Source organism: Symphalangus syndactylus, chromosome 17 (assembly GCF_028878055.3).
Source record: "Symphalangus syndactylus isolate Jambi chromosome 17, NHGRI_mSymSyn1-v2.1_pri, whole genome shotgun sequence".
Lineage (NCBI taxonomy): Eukaryota > Metazoa > Chordata > Mammalia > Primates > Hylobatidae > Symphalangus > Symphalangus syndactylus.
In genome coordinates this window covers 31,968,329-31,986,678 of record NC_072439.2, presented here as the reverse complement: position 1 = coordinate 31,986,678, position 18,350 = coordinate 31,968,329, and the positions used below count along the sequence as shown (strand labels likewise).

The 18,350-nt window shown below is 43.1% G+C and overlaps 2 protein-coding genes across 6 annotated transcripts in view; one reads left to right on the top strand and one right to left on the bottom strand.

The window, feature by feature from the left end:
- The first annotated feature begins 55 nt into the window (after positions 1-55).
- Positions 56-18,350, top strand: part of TSFM (Ts translation elongation factor, mitochondrial) — a 21,375-nt gene continuing 3,080 nt past the window's right edge. The window contains exons 1-7 of one of the 5 annotated variants that reach the window (XM_055247698.2): positions 56-268; positions 514-687; positions 3,567-3,695; positions 4,443-4,565; positions 9,021-9,083; positions 10,046-10,133; positions 12,916-13,476. In XM_055247698.2, coding sequence (XP_055103673.1) covers positions 212-268; positions 514-687; positions 3,567-3,695; positions 4,443-4,565; positions 9,021-9,083; positions 10,046-10,133; positions 12,916-13,322 — 1,041 coding nt within the window. In that variant the 5' untranslated portion in view covers positions 56-211 and the 3' untranslated portion in view covers positions 13,323-13,476. Of the gene's footprint in view, positions 269-513; positions 688-3,566; positions 3,696-4,442; positions 4,566-9,020; positions 9,084-10,045; positions 10,134-12,915; positions 13,477-18,350 lie in introns of those variants that run through there. The other 4 variants (XM_055247699.2, XM_055247700.2, XM_055247701.2 and 1 more) reach the window with 4 other exon arrangements.
- AVIL (advillin) overlaps positions 14,115-18,350 on the bottom strand; it is a 19,770-nt gene continuing 15,534 nt past the window's right edge. The window contains exons 17-19 of the mRNA XM_055247697.1: positions 18,158-18,226; positions 16,817-16,942; positions 14,115-14,729 (exon numbers count right to left, since the gene is read on the bottom strand). Coding sequence (XP_055103672.1) covers positions 14,616-14,729; positions 16,817-16,942; positions 18,158-18,226 — 309 coding nt within the window. The 3' untranslated portion in view covers positions 14,115-14,615. The remainder of the gene's footprint in view (positions 14,730-16,816; positions 16,943-18,157; positions 18,227-18,350) is intronic.

Here is an 18,350-nt window from a genome sequence, read left to right as displayed (position 1 = left end):
CTTTACCTGGGGTGGGAGGTGGGGGGTAATTCCGTATGAAATGTGTCGTCTCCAGAAATCAAGTAGAGGAGAGGACGGTGTTCCTCCAGCCAGCAGGTGGCACCATCCTCGTTTGGTGCGTTCCGCTGGAGAATTGTGGCCCTTCCGCCGCGCCGTAGGTTCATCGCCTCACCAGTGAGCCCGCCGGAGGGAGTTTACTGCGGCCAGGGAGATGTCGCTGCTGCGGTCTTTACGCGTGTTCCTGGTCGCGCGGACCGGGAGCCACCCGGTGAGAAGTCCTGGTGGCGACCTGGTTTCCCTGCAGCTCTCCTGTGCGCCTGTAGCTTTCCCTTCCTCCCAACCCCGTTTGACCCCATCCCACCTTCCTCGACAGCATTGCCTCTGCCCAGTCCAGCCCCGGTGCACCCCCCTTTGCACACCGTCCGCTCCCTAAGGTCGCTTCCCTGCCCGTGTACCCTCCACCCTCTGGAGTTTGCTGCTTCCTGCTCCTCATCCCTTTCTTATCCCATCTAGGCTGGGTCTCTTCTGCGTCAGTCGCCCCAGCCAAGGCACACATTTCATGCTGGGCCCCGTCTGTCTGCCTCGGCCTCCAGCAAGGAGCTCCTCATGAAGCTGCGGCGGAAAACAGGCTACTCCTTTGTAAATTGCAAGAAAGCTCTGGAGACTTGTGGCGGGGACCTCAAACAGGTGTGTGCAGGGCGGAGTACTAGAGCTCGACCTCAGACTCTTGGGGCGGTCACGCTGGGAGCATAAAGTTAGACTGCTCTCCAGTGACCATAATGGCACAGCCCTAAGTGGAAATCTGGGTTAAATGACAACCTTGGCCTTGACTTTGTCTTATTTGGAAGCAATTGAGTATCCCAGGATTAACAAACCAGACTGTTACGGTGTTTCTTGTTGCCTGAAGCTGAAAGGGTTTGTGTGAGCTCTGGAGTCAGATCGATCAGGAGTCAAATTGTGGGGCCCCCACACTGTCTGACTTTAGACGTTTTTTTTTTTTTTTTTTTTTTTTTTTTTTTTTTTTTTTTTTGAGACGGAGTCTTGCTCTTATTGCCCAGGCTGGAGTGCAATGGCACGATCTTGGCTCACTGTAACCTCTGCCTCCCGGGTTCAAGCGATTCTCCTGCCTCAGCCTCCCAAGTAGTTGGGATTACAGGCGTGCGCCACCACACCCGGCTATTTTTTTTTTTTTTTTTTTGTATTTTTAGTAGAGATGGGGTTTCGCCATGTTGGCCTGGCTGGTCTCGAACTCCTGGCCTCAGGTGATCCGCCCGCCTCGGCCTCCCAGAGTGATGGGATTACAGGAGTGAGCCACCGCGCTTGGCTGACTTTAGACATCTTAATCTTTCAGAGTTGTGTAGTTTTTGTCTGTACAGTCATGCGTCTCTTAACTAGGAAGATACATTCTGAGAAATGGCGTCGTTAGGAGATTTTGGCTTATGCACATCATAAGAGTACTTACACAAACCTAGATGGTATATTGTACTACAACCTGGGCTATATGGAATTGCCAGCTGCTCCTAGGCTACAAACCGTTACAGAATGTTACTTGACTGAATACTGTAGGCAATTGTAACACAGTGGTAAGTACTGTGTATCTAAACATAGAAAAAGTACAGTAAATAAGCATAAAAGATAAAAAACGATACATCTCCATAGGGAACTTATCATGTATGGAGCTTGCAGGACTGGAAGTTGCTCTGGGTGAGTGGGTGGTGAGTGAATATGAAGGCCTGCCTTGGGACACTATGGTACACTACAGTAGACGTTAAAACACAGTACACATAGGCTACGTTAAATGTATAAGACATTTTTTTCTTCGATAATAAGTTAACCTTAGGTTAATGTAACATTTTTATTTTATAAACTTTTAACATGTTTTAAACTTTTGGACTCTTTTGTAATAACAGCGTAAAACACATATTGTACAGCTGTACCAAAATATTTTTCTTTATGCGTTTTTCCTATGAGCTTTTTTCTGTTTTTAAAATTTTAAACTTTTTTTGGCTGGGCGCGGTGGCTCATGCCTGTAATCTCAGCACTTTGGGAGACCGAGGCAAGCGGATCACCTGAGGTTGTGAGTTCGAGACTAGCCTGACCAACATGGAGAAACCTCGTCTCTACTAAAAAAATATAAAATTAGCCAGGTGTCGTGGCGAGGGCCTGTAATCCCAGCTACTCGGGAGGCTGAGGCAGGAGAATCACTTGAACCCGGGAGGCGGAGGTTGTGGTGAGCCAAGATCGCACCATTGCACTCCGGCCTGGGCAACTAAGAGTGAAGCTCCATCTCAAAAAAAAAAAAAAAAAAAAAATTAAACTTGTTTTTATTGAAATATCTTTTTTTTTTTTGAGACAGAGTCTTGCTCTGTCCCCCAGGCTGGAGTGCAGTGGCACGATCACGGCTTACTGCAAGCTCCGCCTCTCAGGTTCATGCCATTCTCCTGCCTCAGCCTCCTGAGTAGCTGGGACTACAGGTGCCTGCCACAACGCCCAGCTAATTTTTTGTATTTTTGATAGAGACAGGGTTTTACTGTGTTAGCCAGGATGGTCTCGATCTCCTGACCTTGTGATCCGCCCACCTCGGCCTCCCAAAGTGCTGGGATTACAGGCATGAGCCACCGCACTTGGCCAAAACTTTTTTTTAACTTAAAAAATTGTTTTGTTAAAAATGGAGACACAGACACATACATTAGCCTAGGCCTACACAGGAGTGGGATCATCATTAACACTGTGTTCCACTTTCACATCTTGTCCTGCTGGAAGGTCTTCAGGGGCAGTAAAGGGCATGGACCTGTCATCTCCTATGATAACAATGTTTTTTTCTGGAATACCTCTTGAAGGACCTGCCTGAAGCTGTTTTACTGTTAACTTTTTTTATTTTTTGTTTTTTTGAGACAGAGTCTCACTTTGTCACCCAGGCTGGAGTGCAGTGGTGCGATTGATCTTGATTCACTGCAACCTCCACCTCCCAGGTTCCAGAGATTCAGCCATCCGAGTAGTTTATAAGTTGGAGTACACTCTAAAATAACAATAAAGTATATATATTATAATAAATACATAAGCCAGTAACATAGTTGTTCACTATTGTTTCAAGTATCATGTACTGTATATAATTGTATGTGCTATACTTTAATAGGACTGGCAGCACAGAAATTTTCTTTACACTAGCATTGCCGCAAACATGTAGGTAATATGTTGCCCTATAAGGTTAGGAGGACTACAGTGTCACTAGACAATAGGAATTTTTCAGCTCCATTATAATCTTAGGGACCATCATCATATATGCAGTCTGTCATTGTCTGAAATATCATTATGTAGTGCATAACTGTATAAAGAAAATACAACTGTGTGCCCCATAGGGTTGTTGTGAAGATTAAATTCATCCAAGGCACCAGTTATAATAATACCTGGTATTTGGTTTAGTGGTAGACTGCCAGTAAATGATAGATTACTTTAGTTTCTGTTAGAGAATTTAGAGAATCAGGAAACCTGAGCATATCTTAGGACTACATTTAGTTCTAAATTCTGTGACTTTGTTGTCTGCTCTTTTTCTTCTCAATTTATAGGCAGAGATCTGGCTCCACAAGGAGGCCCAGAAGGAGGGCTGGAGCAAAGCTGCCAAGCTCCAAGGGAGGAAGACCAAAGAAGGCCTGATTGGGCTGTTGCAGGAAGGAAACACAACTGTATTAGTAGAGGTGAATTGTTGGAAATTCTAGATACCGAGAACAGCTGTCCCTTGGGTGTAAAGCTTGTAGTAGGCCCTAAAGGGGCCTGTTGTTGAAGAAGAGATCTGTTTAAGAACCATAAAGGGTAGCTGAAGTTAAACTCATGAAACCTCAGGTATTAGTTACGAATTCGTTTAAGTATAGAAATGTCCTGGTGTGTTGATGAGAAATGGCCTGGCAGTCTAGAATATTACTCCTGAATGTGAGTCTGGTGCAGCCTTACCCCTTGTCACTGATTGTTTCCTGGAACAGTTAGATTACAAAGTTAATTATATTAATTGTTGCTGAATAGAGAGTAGGTATTTTAGAGGAGGTTTGGGGGCCATAATTGGTGAAGAGTCAGATGTGGATTAGTTTAGAGTGAGCGATGGGGATAAACAAGATAATAGCATAAGTGGTTTGGAGTTGGGATGGCTGGAGAATGAGGTGATGGTGTGCGGACATAGGTAAGTGGTGAACTTGTGGTGAGTCCTTCAGGACATTATTGAACCATCTTCTGAATATACAGGCTATTGCTAACTCACTGGCCCAACATGAATCACTTCATTCTGTTTCAGGCTAGGAGAGGAACTGTAGCTTTAAAATTTTGGAGTCATTTTTTTTTCTGTTGAGTCTGTAGCTTGTTCTATCAGTATCTTGATTTACTCTCCAGCCTTAAGGCACTTTTGGAAATTATCATTAAACAGCTTATACAGCTATATCAATTTGTTCCCACAGGTAAACTGTGAGACGGATTTTGTTTCCAGAAATTTAAAATTTCAACAGTTGGTCCAGCAAGTAGCCCTTGGAACCATGATGCATTGTCAGAGCCTAAAGAATCAACTCTCTACATACAGTAAAGTAAGTTTGGGGTTTGTCTCTAGTGTGCTGAATTTGCTCACCTCTTTGGGAGTTTGCTGTTCCTATTTTAGACATTCTCATGTCTCATTCTGTTACTTCACATCTCTGTTTAAATGCTATCTCTTTGCATAGGATTACCCTTCTCCCGTTGCTATATCCCTGTGTCATGCTTCATTTAAAATTTTTTATTACGGTGCTTATATATTACATTTTAATTTATCTGTATGTTGTCTGTCTTCCGTAATAGAATGTAAGCTTTATGAGGCAGGGAATTTGTCTTTTCACTGTTGTATCTCTGGTGAAAGAGAATTGGGCCCACTACTTAGTTGGAGCTCAATAAATCTTTGTCAGATGTATGAATGAATGAATGCATGCATGCCAGTGAAATGGAGTTAGCCAGATCAAGTGAAGCCATTTGAGGCTTTGTGTTCAGAAATTTGGAATGGTCTTAGGAAAGGATTTCTAAATAAAGAGATTGGAGCCGGGTGTGGTGGCTCACCCCTGTAATCCCAGCACTTTGGGAGGTGGAGGCAGGCGGATCACCTGAAGTCGGGAGTTCAAGACCAGGCTGACCAACATGGAGAAACCCGTCTCTACTAAAAATACAAAATTAGCTGGGCGTGGTGGCGCATGCCTATAATCCCAGCTACTCAGGAAGTTGAAGCAGGAGAATCCCAGCTACTCAGGAAGTTGAAGCAGGAAGTTGAAGCTTGAACCGGGGAGGTGGAAGTTGCAGTGAGCTGTTGTACTCCAGCCTGGGCAACAAGAGCAAAACTCCGTCTCAGAAAAAAAAAAAAAAGAGAGATTGGAAAAGACACAGTTTAGGAAAATAAGCATATTCTTATCCATAGAGGGATCAAGGAAAGGAATTATGTCATTCTGTCTTTGACTCAGCCTTATTGCCAAGGCAAAAATGAACCAACCACTCACAGTAATTTTTTTGAGTTTATTACCAACTTTTTTTTTATCTTCTTTATCCTTCTCTTGAGATGTCTTGGTAAACAATAATTATTATTGGCATTACATAGTCATATGGAAAACAATGTTGAGATTTTTTTTTTAAATTGTATTGAGTAGATAAGTCACTTGAACTAGAAATTTTAGCTTTGATTTTGCCAGTAAACACCAGTGTACTCTTTTTTTTTGTTTTTGTTTTTTGAGACAAAATCTTGCTCTGTCGCTCAGGCTGGAGTGCAGTGGCACAATCATTGTTTACTGCTGCCTCAAATTCCTGGGCTCAAGTGATCTTCCCACCTCAGACTCCTGAGTAGCTGGGACTACATGTGCACACCACCATGCTAGGCTCATTTTTAAGTTTTTTGTAGAGGCAGTCTTGCCATCTTGCCCAGGCTGGTCTCAAACCTCTGGGCTCAAGAAATCCACCTACTTTGGCCTCCCAAAGTGTTGGGATTATAGGCTTGAGTCACTACATCTGGCCCTGTCACTTTTTATATACATGTTATCATCGCTTTGTTTTTTTGTTTTTTTTTGTTTTGAGATGGAGTCTCTCTGTCACCCAGGCTGGAGTGCAATGGTGCCATCTCGCTCACTGCAACCTCTCCCTCCCGGTTCAAGTGATTCTTCCACCTCCCCTCTCAAGTAGCTGAGATTACAGGCACCTGCCATCATGCCCAGCTAATTTTTTTTGTATTTTTGTAGAGATGGGGGTTTCACCATGTTGGCCAGGCTGGTCTTGAACTCCTGACCTCAGGTGATCTGCCCACCTGGGCCTCCCAAAGTGCTGGGATTACAGGTGTGAGCCACTGTGCCCGGCCATCATCACTGTTTAAAAAAAATCTTTTTGTAAGTATGTTGCAGACATCAGGACCCTTTATTCCTTCAGCATGTTATCTTGTAAAAACAAGGACATTCTTATATAACCACAGGACAGTGATCACATTTAGGAATTTTTTTTTTTTGAGATGGAGTGCAGTGGCGTGATCTTGGCTCACTGCAACCTTCACCTCCCAGGTTCGAGCGATTCTCATGCTTCAGCCTCCTGAGTAGCTAGGATTACAGGCATGCATTACTACTTCCGGCTAATTTTTTTGTGTTTTTAGTAGAAACGGGGTTTTGCCATGTTGGTCAGGCTGGTCTCGAACTCCTGACCTCAGGTGATCTGCCCGCTTCGGCCTCCTGAAGTGCTGGGATTACAGGCGTGAGCCACTGCACCCGGCCAAAATATGTTAGTTTTAATAGTTGTCATTCTACTATTAGAAAGAAATTTCCCTTCTCCTTTTTATTAGTGGTTTATTCAGCACTAACATTGACTCATGGGTTCTTATGTTATACAATAAGTTGTAACTCATTATTCATTTTGATGCTCAAATTATCTGCGAATTTGACCAATGCAAGCTGACTCTAATGTCCTTTGATATGTCCTTATTATTTTCTGAGTATTTTCTTACTTTTTGGCTTTTTTGTTTGTTCTTATCTTTTGGGTTTATGTCATGCTTTCCTTTCCCCAACTGTGGAATGGGCCACTTCTTCAAGGAGTCCTGGTCCTTTTTAGTTGGGGAATGGTTTTTAGAAACCAAGATTTGAATATTAGGTGTGCTGATTTCTTTTTTTTTTTGAGACAGTGTTGCTCTGTAGCCCAGGCTGGAGTGCAGTGGCGTGATCTTGGCTCACTGCTACCTCTGCCTCCCGGGTCCCGGTTGAAGCAATTCTCCTGCCTCAGCCTCCCGAGTAGCTGGGATTACAGGCACGTGCCACCCTACCCAGCTAATTTTTGTATTTTCAGTAGAGACAGGATTTCACCATGTTGGCCAGGCTGGTCTTGAACTCCTGACCTCATGATCCACCCGTCTCGGCCTCCCAAAGTGCTGGGATTACAGGTGTGAGCCACCACGCCCGTCCAGGTGTGCTGATTTCTACTGGAATGTCATTTGTTCTTTCAGCAGACAGTGCAGGTGTATGTGCTGTGTGCGTGTGGTTCAGTCCTTCCTTTTTCATAGCAACTTCAATGTGTTTACTATTTTTACTTATGTACTTCTATGTACTAAGTGTTACAATATATATACAAGATTGTTTCAGAATTGCTACCCCTGACCACTGCAAATAACAAAACTACTAAGGAGTTCAAGATTTATTTGTAGTTCTTTTTGTCTTTACATTGAAGTTAGATGGTCAAATGACTGTTTAGTTATTTGGATTTTTTTTTTCCTTCTGTGAGGTTATGTTACTCATTTGAAATATAGTTTTATATTTCTTTGTAGTCAATACTTATTTTCACCCCAAATATGTGTTGATTTAATTTTATTTTTTAAATGTGTGTGTTTTTTTTTTGGCTGGGCACAGTGGCTCATGCCTGTAATCCCAGCACTTTGGGGTTTTTTATTTGTTTGTTTTTTAAATCTTTTTTATATTAATAGAGATGAGGTTTCACCATATTGGCCAGGCTGGTCTCAAACTCCTGGCTTCAAGTGATCTGCCTGACTTGGCCTCCCCAAAGTGCTGGGATTATGGGCATGAGCCATGGCACTGGGCCAGATTTTTTTTTTTTAAGATGGAGTTTCACTCTCATTACCCAGGCCAGAGTGCAATGGCATGATCTCAGCTCACTGCAGCCACTGCCTCCTGGGTTCAAGTGATTCTCCTGCCTCAGCCTCCTGAATAGCTGAGATTATATGTGCCCGCCACCACACCTGGCTAATTTTTGTATTTTTAGTGGAGATGGGGTTTCACCATGTTGGCCAGGCTGGTCTCGAACTCCTGACCTTAGATGATCCACCCGCCTCAGCCTCCCAAAGTGCTGAGATTACAGGCGTGGGCTACTGCGCCTGGCCGGCCAGGTTTACTTTTATTTTTGAATACATAAAATACATTAAGAAAGTCCTCAAAGTTAAAACTGTCAAAAAAAAAAAAAAAAAGTATACTCAGAGAAGTATTACTGCTTCTCTCCCTTCTACCCCGTTCCCATTCATCCCTTTATTTAGATAACCAGTGTCATTGGATTGTGGTTATCCTTTCAGTATTTCTTTTTGCAAAAATAAGCATATTTATGCAAATAGTTCTTTGTTGCACAAATAGTAGTATAATATGCATGTACACTTATAAATTGCCTTTTTCACTTAATAATATATCCTGGAAATACTCCATAGCAATTCATGAAGGTCATCCTTTTTATTTTTTCCAACTACATAGTATTCTGTTGTGTGGATGTGCTATAGTTTAACTAATCTCCTCCTATGTTTGGGCATTTAGGCTGTTTTTAAAATTTTATGGTTAGAAATACTTGTTCAATGAATAATCTTGTGCAGTATTATTGAAAGTATATCATCAAGGTGAATTCCTAGAAATAGGATTTCAGGGTCAAAGGATAAATGCATATGTAGTTTTATTAGATACTACAATTTCACACCATTGGATTTGTACCATTTTGCATTCCCATCAATAATGTGCAAATCTAGCTCTAACATTTTATGATTTTACGAAAATATTGTTCTTGGCCAGGCACAGTGGCTCATGCCTGTAATCCTAGCACTTTGGGAGGCTGAAGCAGGTGGATCACTTGAGGTCAGGAGTTCAAGACCAGCCTGGCCAACATGGTGAAACCCTGTCTCCACTAAAAAAGATATAAAAATTTGCCAGGCATGGTGGCGCATGCCTGTAGTCCCATCTACTTGGGAGGCTGAGGCAGGAGGATCTCTTGAACCTGGGAGGTGGAGGTTGCAGTAAGCCGAAATCATGCCACTGCACTCCAGCCTGGGCGGCAGAGCGAGACCCCATCTCAAAAAAAGAAAATACTGTTCTTGGCTAGGGGCAGTGGCTTACGTCTGTAATCCCAACACTTTGGGAGGCTGAAGCAGAAGGATCTCTTAAGCTAAGAGTTTAAGACCAGCCTGAGCAACATAGGGAAACCCCATCTCTATATTTAAAAGAAAAAGAAAATAATTGTTCTTGATTTCTAGGAAATTACATTCTAGGAAGTTAGGCTGGAGGATGAGAGTGGAATGTAATTGGGGGTGGTGCGGTGATAGAATAAAATGTTTATAAAGATGGAACTGTTACCACTTTTAACATTCTTGGCTTAATGAAAATATTGTCTACACTCAGTTGTCTTAAATAATGTTTTCTTTTTCTTTTTTTTTTTTTTTTTTGAGATGGAGTCTCAACTCTGTTTCCCAGGCTGGAGTGCATTGGCACAATCTCAGCTCACTGCAACCTCCGCCTCCCAGGTTCAAGCGATTCTCCTGCCTCAGGCTCCCCAGTAGCTGGGATTACAGGCGTGTGCCACCGTGCCCAGCTAATTTTTGTATTTTATTAGAGACAGGGTTTCACCATGTTTGCCAGGCTGGTCTCGAACTCCTGACCTCAGGTGATCCGCCCGCCTTGGCCTCCCAAAGTGTTGGGATTACAGGCGTGAGCCACCACGCCTGGCCAATAATTTTCTTAGAAATCGACTATTTTTGCCTATTATTTTGATAATTTGAATTCTGTACAGAATCAGTTCATGTTTGTTTTCTTCGTGCACTTAGGGTTTCTTGAATTCCTCTGAGCTTTCTGGACTTCCAGCTGGGCCTGACAGAGAAGGCTCACTCAAGGATCAGTTGGCTTTAGCAATTGGTGAGTATTTGTAAAGGTTCTGGAAACTGGAAATTAGGGACTGGATCTCTTGTTACCTTGTTCCTCCAAATCTAGGTCAAGAATCATGTGCCTACAAGGGTCAGATGATACGAATGTGAGATGTGGTTTGTGTGTTAGATGTTAGGGAACATTAGGCATCTTAAAGAGCTCACACGCTGCTGGAGGAAGTCCCATTGCCAAGCTCTAACCAATTGTTATATCTAGGGAAACGGAGTCCCGGGGTCATCAGAATTTCTAAATTCCTTAAAAGAATTTAGACTTGTATCCAAAATCTCACGGGTTTTGGCTGTTTGCATCACTGTGCCAACAAAACAAAGCATGTCTTTAGGCAGAGATGGCATTTTGACTTCCAGCTGAGTACTTTAGTATATGCTGTAGGGAAAATAGTACATTAAAGATTATTTCCTCTTCTTTATAAAAGGTGGCAGGACAATTGAGGAGCATTGTTTTAGGAATTTGATCTTTCTTTTCAAAAAATCTGGTTGTGAATTTGTAAAGATACATTCTTTTAGAGCCTGTTGGCTATAGGAACCATATCTGGATCATTGTGGTGGGACTAGCAGGGATCTTGCTTTCTTCCTAAGTATCCTTGATGGAGGGAGGGTGGTAGGGAAGGGTTGGAGCTTGGTGGGAATTTACTACTCATCTGAAGTTTCCAGTCAAGGCATCAATTCCGTTTTTATCAGGTCATCTTGTATTATCTATGATGTTTCAATGAGTCATGGGTGAGAAACCAGGCAGACAGCTGTGTATGAGGCTTGTTAAGAAATTCTGGAAGAGCTGGGTGTTTCAGCCTTGTCAGTTTCTGGGAATTAACTATTGGGTATATGCTTTGAGCTATTTTAAAATTTCTTTTGGTTTCTGGATTCTCCTTTTTCATGACTTTTAGATGTGACTATGGCTAATCCAGGCATACTTATACAGAACGTTTCATTTATTCTCCTACCCCTTTCTACCTTTTGGCTTATTTGGACTTCTGTTAGAAGAGAATAACATCCTGAGAGAAAGGGGAAAAATTAGTTACAATCTGTTTATGGTTCTCATAAATAACTGACAGTGTTATCTTTTCTGTTTTTGATGAGAGGAAATTGAAACTATCCGATGACATGGAGCTTTGAGCTGTGGACTTTTTCCGGATAGAAGGGATGATCAGGAGTTGTCTGTGTCAGTTATGGAGTATTCAGGACGGTGGGAAAAAGCACTTAATTGCTTTGAAGTCAGATCTGAGTTTTAATTCTAACTCTGCCTTGTGTTACTGGGTGGGTTACCTAAGTTCTCTAAGACTAAGCTTATTGTAATAGTAGCTAGCATTTGAGTGCTATGTGCCAGATACTATAGTTAATGCTTTATTTATTTATTTATTATTATTTTTTTTTTGAGACGGAGTCTTGCTCTGTTGCCCAGGCTGGAGTGCAGTGGCACAATCTCGGCTCACTGCAAGCTCCGCCTCCCAGGTTCACGCCATTCTCCTGCCTCAGCCTCCCGAATAGCTGGGACTGCAGGTGCCCGCCACCACGCCCGGCTAATTTTTTGTATTTTTAGTAGAGACGGGGTTTCACTGTGTTAGCCAGGATGGTATCGATCTCCTGACCTTGTGATCCGCCCACCTTGGCCTCCCAAGGTGCTGAGATTACAGGCATGAGCCACCGCGCCTGGCCCTAGTTAATGCTTTATATATATATATTTTTTTTTTCTGGGGGGATAGAGTTTCACTCTGGTTTCCCAGGCTGGAGTGCAGTGGCATGATCTCGCTCGCTGCAACCTCTGCCCGCCAGATTCAAGCGATTCCCCTGCCTCAGCCTCCCGAGTAGCTGGGATTACAGGCATGTGCCACCATGCCTGGCCAATTTTTTGTATTTTTAGTAGAGACGGGGTTTCTCCATGTTGGTCAGGCTGGTCTCGAACTCGTGACCTCAGGTGATCTGCCTGCGTCGGCCTCCCAAAGTGCTGGGATTACAGGCGTGAGCTACCACGCCCGGCTGCTTTTACAGATATTATTTATTTCTCCCCAAAACCCTGAAAGGTAGGTGGTCTCATCTCTATTTTAAAGGTGAGGAAACAAAGGCTTGATAAATTTAGTAAATGAGATTATGTCATTGAGTCACTTGCCCGAGGTCATATAGTCAGTAAAGAGGCAGAACTGAGACCTGAGTCACACATACTTGTGTCACCACAACCTATGTTTGTTTGTTTTTTGTTTTTTGTTTTTTTTTTTTTGGAGAGAGAGTCTTGTTCCCAGGATGGAGTGCAATGGTACGATCTCAGCTCACTGCAACCTCTGCTTCCTGGGTTCAAGTGATTCTCCTGCCTCAGTCTCCCGATTAGCTGGGATTACAGGTGCACACCACCATGCCCAGCTGATTTTTGTATTTTTGGTAGAAACAAGGTTTCATCCATGTTGGCCAGGCAGGTCTTGAACTCCTGACCTCAGGTGATCCACCCGCCTCAGCCTCCCAAAGTGCTGGGATTACAGACGTGAGCCACCACACCTGGCCTGTTTTTAAGTACCAGAGTGCCTGGCATATAGTTGGTGCTTCATAAAGGTATTCTTCACTTCCCCCACTCCCGCTCCCCCGCCCCATACCCCTTTTCCTCTTTATACAAAAACTGAAAATGGTATCTCTTCATCTTACTGTATATCCTGTGTAAATGCAAAGGGACTGTCTTCCAAACTGGGCCTCTTCTGTGCATATTTTGGTACCATCACAGACATCACAATTTGTTGGTGTGTTGGTTTTTTGTTTTTTGCTTTTTTTAATAGGAAAACTGGGAGAAAACATGATTCTTAAACGAGCTGCATGGGTGAAGGTGCCATCTGGGTTCTACGTTGGCTCTTATGTCCACGGAGCAATGCAGAGTCCCTCACTTCACAACCTGGTGCTGGGGAAGTATGGGGCCCTGGTCATCTGTGAGACGTCTGAACAGAAAACAAACCTTGAAGACGTTGGCCGCCGCCTTGGGCAGCATGTGGTGGGCATGGCCCCCCTCTCTGTTGGCTCCCTGGACGATGAGCCTGGGGGAGAGGCAGAGACTAAGATGCTGTCCCAGCCGTACTTGCTGGATCCCTCCATTACCTTGGGGCAGTATGTGCAGCCTCAGGGGGTGTCGGTAGTAGACTTTGTGCGGTTTGAATGTGGAGAAGGTGAAGAGGCAGCAGAAACTGAGTAGGTTCCAGAGACTTTTGGCCCAGGAGGAATATTTATTTATAGCTCTGGATATCATTACAAAAAGGATATTTCCCAAGCCTCTTCAGACCGAGAATGCATGGGTAAAATTATTAAATAGTTATATAATAAAAGTAATTTTTTCCTTGTTTGCATAATACTGGATTTAGCTTTTCTGTGCCTTTCAAAAACAACAGGCGGGCCTTATTGACGTGATAGTGTCTTGGAGAACAGGCATCAACAATACTGCTGCTCCCTTCAACATAGATTTATTATGGTATTTCTGAAATTTCTAACTTACATGTTCTGTCTTACACCTTTTATGACATAGAACTCTTGTTCTGTTTTTGCTTTGCGACACTGTGGACCATGCTTCTGCCTCGGAACCTCCCTAGTTATATTACTTCTGCCACATGGATTTCTTTGGGATTATTGATTGAAACCTAGAGTTGTCTGGAAAATGTGGGTTCTCTTCTTTGTGATTGTAGTATGCTTTGAAGGCGCTCTGCAGTGGTAGACACACTGGTTCTAGCCTCATTTAATGAAATTAATAACACATGCCCCTATTTCTCTTTTGGATAATGTGTGGGTGGGTGGGTACTGAGGTTTCCTGGCCAGCTATAAGGCAGATTTTGACATTCTTGTGCCAGAAACAGAAATTAGAGTAGTAGTCCAGTTACCCAGAGAGCTCACTTAACATTGCCTCTTTACTTCCCCAGTACTGAAACATTTCTTCCAGTATAACATAAAATCACCATAACAAGCAGACCCAAAATACTGAAAATAACTCCATTTGTTCATTACAGGTATCTTTATTTGAAAAGTTAAAAATGCTTTGACACATTACAGATCTGGGCATTTGGATTTTGCCTATGGAGTGTATATATGATTTCAATGATTTACAGGTTAAATAGATTTTAGAAATAATGATCTTCAAATTGAAAACAAAGGTAGGTCCCGGTATAATATTAAACATAAAGTTATTAAACATTTTAAGCATTGTTTTTTGGTTCTCTTTCTTTTGATTTCTCCAGATTTATGGAGTTTTAGTGCTTTCTGCTGAGACTTTAGCTAGAGGGCCATAAAACCCAAAAACTATATGGTTAACATTTTAGGTATATAACAAGCAAGGAATGCAAGGATGAGAAAAATGGAGAACATGCTGTGATTTGCAGACTCTATTATATCTAAATTAAGTAGCTTAATGTCAGGCAGAAATTGGTGGATAAATTATTTCCTGATATTGGCACTATCTGCTCTTTTCTGTGGCCTTGCAATAGATATAGGCCTTCTTGCTTTAGAAAAGCCCCTTTTCTTTCTTCATTTGGAGCTGTTTCCAGCCAGGCAGAGCTGCAAATTGTCCTCTTGTGATGCCAAACACAGACACAAAGTCCTGTTCAGAGAGGTAATTCTAAGAGAGAAAACAAAGTTTCTAGTTAGAAGGAAGACATGACAGCATTGCCAACAGAAGTTGAGAAAGTCGGAGCAAGAGGGAGTTCTAGGTGGATCCTTGAAGAGGGAAGTAGAATGAATTTCTGAGAAAGGCTGTTAAAGATTTAAATTATTCATTGGAGAGGTGTTCTTCAGGTCAGGGAGTCCCATTTTGGCCTGTGGCAGAAGCCTACTGGATTCACTGCTCTCATAGTGCCAGCAAGCACCAGTTTCTTGCCAGAAGGCAATAAATGGGTTACATATTAAGGATGAATTACAGACATCAAATTTTGGCAGAATGAAGAACTAAATTGAGCCATGGTTTTCCTTGTTTTCTGCCTGTAACTACCATTTTTGCCCAGAAATTTTCAAATGCATGATCGGGTGGATCTTACTGAGCATAAAATTCTTCTAAACATTTACTTAATGATTTATTGAATATTTATATACAAGTAAAGATTATTAATATATGGGCTTTGCTTTCAAGAAAATTGTAGTCCAGATACTTGAGTTGGCTAGATAAGACATTGTGGGAAATCGAGTCCAGAGTCTGTTCCCACATCAACTTCTTCAAGGGGAAAAGAAATTTATTTATTTATTTTTTCTCCGAGACAGAGTCTTGCTTTGTGGCCCAGGCTGGAGTACAGTGGCGTAATCTCGGCTCACTGCAACCTCTGCCTCCTGGGTTCAAGCAGTTCTCCTCCCTCAGCCTCCCAAGTAGCTGGGACTATAGGCACCCACCACCACACCCGGCTAATTTTTGTATTTTTAGTAGAGACGGGGTTTCACCATATTGGCCAGGCTGGTCTCGAACTCCTGACCTTGTGATCTGCCCACCTCAGCCTCCCAAAGTGCTGGGATTACCACCGTGCCCGGCCAAGAAATTTATTCTTAGGCCGGGCGCGGTGGCTCACACTTGTAATCCCAGCACTTTGGGAGGCCGAGGCGGGCGGATCATGAGGTCAGGAGATCGAGACCACGGTGAAACCCTGTCTCTACTAAAAATACAAAAAAAAAATAAGCCGGGCGTGGTGGCGGGCGCCTGTAGTCCCAGCTACTCGGAGAGGCTGAGGCAGGAGAATGGCGTGAACCCAGGAGGCAGAGCTTGCAGTGAGCCGAGACTGCGCCACTGCACTCCAGCCTGGGCGACAGAGCAAGACTCCGTCTCAAAAAAAAAAAAAAAAAAAAAAAAGAAATTTATTCTTTTAACTCAAATATGTTAATTCATTCAAGCAAAACTTACGAATACTTGTTATCTGCTAGGCGCTGTTGTAGGTGCAGAGAAGCTGAGAATATGATGGTGAGCAAGACAGACAAAGGTCCCTCCTTTTAAGGATATTACTAGAGGGGGAAATAGGCAATGAACAAGTATAAAGGGACTGGAACGGGTATGGGAAGCAGTATTAGGGTGGTCAGGAAATGCCTCCCTGGGGAGGTGACATTAGGACTGAGACCTACATGATGAGAAGGTGCTGGCGCTGTGATGATTTGGGAGAAAGACGTTTTTTCAGGCACGAGCAGTAGCAAGTGTAAAGGCTCAAAGGCTGGAATAAGCATGTTTAAGGAACAGCAAAGCAGCCGCTGTACTGGCTGAAGGGTGGTGAGTGATGAGGGTATTGGTATATGAAATGAAATCAGAGAGCTAGGCAGGGGCCAGATTGTATAGGCCTTCACATTCTTTTTTTAAATGTAGTGGGAAGCTATTCGAGGTGTTTTAAACAGGGCAGTGCCATATATTTTAAAGATCCCTTTGGCTGTTGCGTGGGGAACGGATTGTAGGAACAGGTGGAAGCCAGTTGGATTGTAGTAAGTAGTCCATGATAACTGGACTAGACTAGTAGCAGAGAGATGGAGAGGAGTGAACAGAAGCTAGCTGATAAATTGATGTAGGTGGAGAGAAAAGAATCAAGAAAGAACCCTGTTTTTTTTGGTTTGAGCTCCTGGGTAGCTCAGATGTCCATTGAGCGGCTACAACGTGCCGGAACTGTCCTAGGCCGTTTGCTGAGCTGAGTTTTTTACTCACAGAGAGCTCCACTTCCAACAGACACAGTTCCTTCAGCCACTCACCTCCTTTTTGGCAGGGTCTACATCCTCAGGCAGCTCCTGATTCTGGTTTTTCAGCAGAACTGCTATAGGGTAATATTTTGGCTCACTGTCATTAGAATTCAGGGAGAGGGTTGCATTCTTCATGTCCTAGGTAAGATAAGAATGTAGGCACAGGGAAAAGACTCCTCGGTGTCTGCGTGGTTACAGTTCTGAATGTGTATAATATTTAACATTTTGACTTATGCCACTTCACCCTCTGTAATCATCTTTGATAACAATGCTCCCCAAACCTGGCTGCATGTCACAATCATCTGGGAATAGAAAATACTCAGATTTGGGGGTTGTTCTTGGGAAAGCTGATTCAGTAAGTCCAAGGCAAGTCTTGTATAGCTAGTTTGGCATACATGTTGTGCCTGAATCTCATTTGAATATTGGGATCACATACCTTCTCTTGGTACTTTTATTTAGCTCTGCATTTCCAGCCTTTAAATGACTTCAGGTTGTAGTCCTACTTACATACAATTTAAAGATACTACATCAACATTAGCTTTGGAATCTGAGTTTGTAGAGCACAAAGGACAGAACTGCCAGATGGTTTGAACACCTGGTGCCATGCACTCCTCCTGAGGTTAAAGAACTGCTGGATTCCTGGCCAGAGGCTCCACTTCTTTTAACCATTAAAATAGATGTAAATGGCCTAAGTTCCTGTGGACTTCACTGTCAGAAACGAATAAAAATGTCATTTGGGTTAGAAGCTTATTTCTGAAAAATACTGCCAATGACTTTAATCGCTCCTAAATGGCAGAGTTGAATAATAAAACAAATTTTCATTTTTTGTTGTTGTTTTTTTGAGACGGACTCTCGCTCTGTTGCCCAGGCTGGAGTGCAGTGGCGCCATCTCAGCTCACAGCAACTTCCGCCTCCTGGGTTCAAGCAATTCTCCTGTCTCAGCCTCCCGAGTAGCTGGGACTACAGGCGCACGCCACCATGCCCGGCAAATTTTTATATTTTTAGTAGAGACGGGGTTTCACCATATTAGGCTGGTCTCAAACTCCTGACCTTAGGTGATCCACCCGCCGTGGCCTCCCAAAGTGCTGGGATTACAGGCATGAGCCACCGTGCCCAGCCCCATTTTTGTTGTTTTAAACAGCAAGTCTGTTTGAAAATCTGGAAGTCAGGAAAATAAGGAACTTGGCTCTGAAACCTGCTTTTCTATTGATTACAAAAATCTTTACATCAAAACAGACAACTATGGTAATACTAAGGACATGAGTTTTGCCCATGAGCATCTGTAGCATTTGTGGGTTCTCTGGCTCTGGTTGCCCGTGTGGCTGGCTTCTCCCAAGAGCGAACCCGACTCACAGCAGTGATTCGCATGATAGCAGCAGCATCTCCCAGCTCTTCTTTTAATTGTTCATATGTTTTTCCTGCCTGAGAAGAAAAAAGAGAGAAAACACAGGATGAGGTCTTTCTTATAGGGGAGGGACATCTTAGGTCTGGTCTGTGTCTTCAGGAAAAGCAAAAGAGCCAGGGAGTCAGAAGACATTTCAAGGAT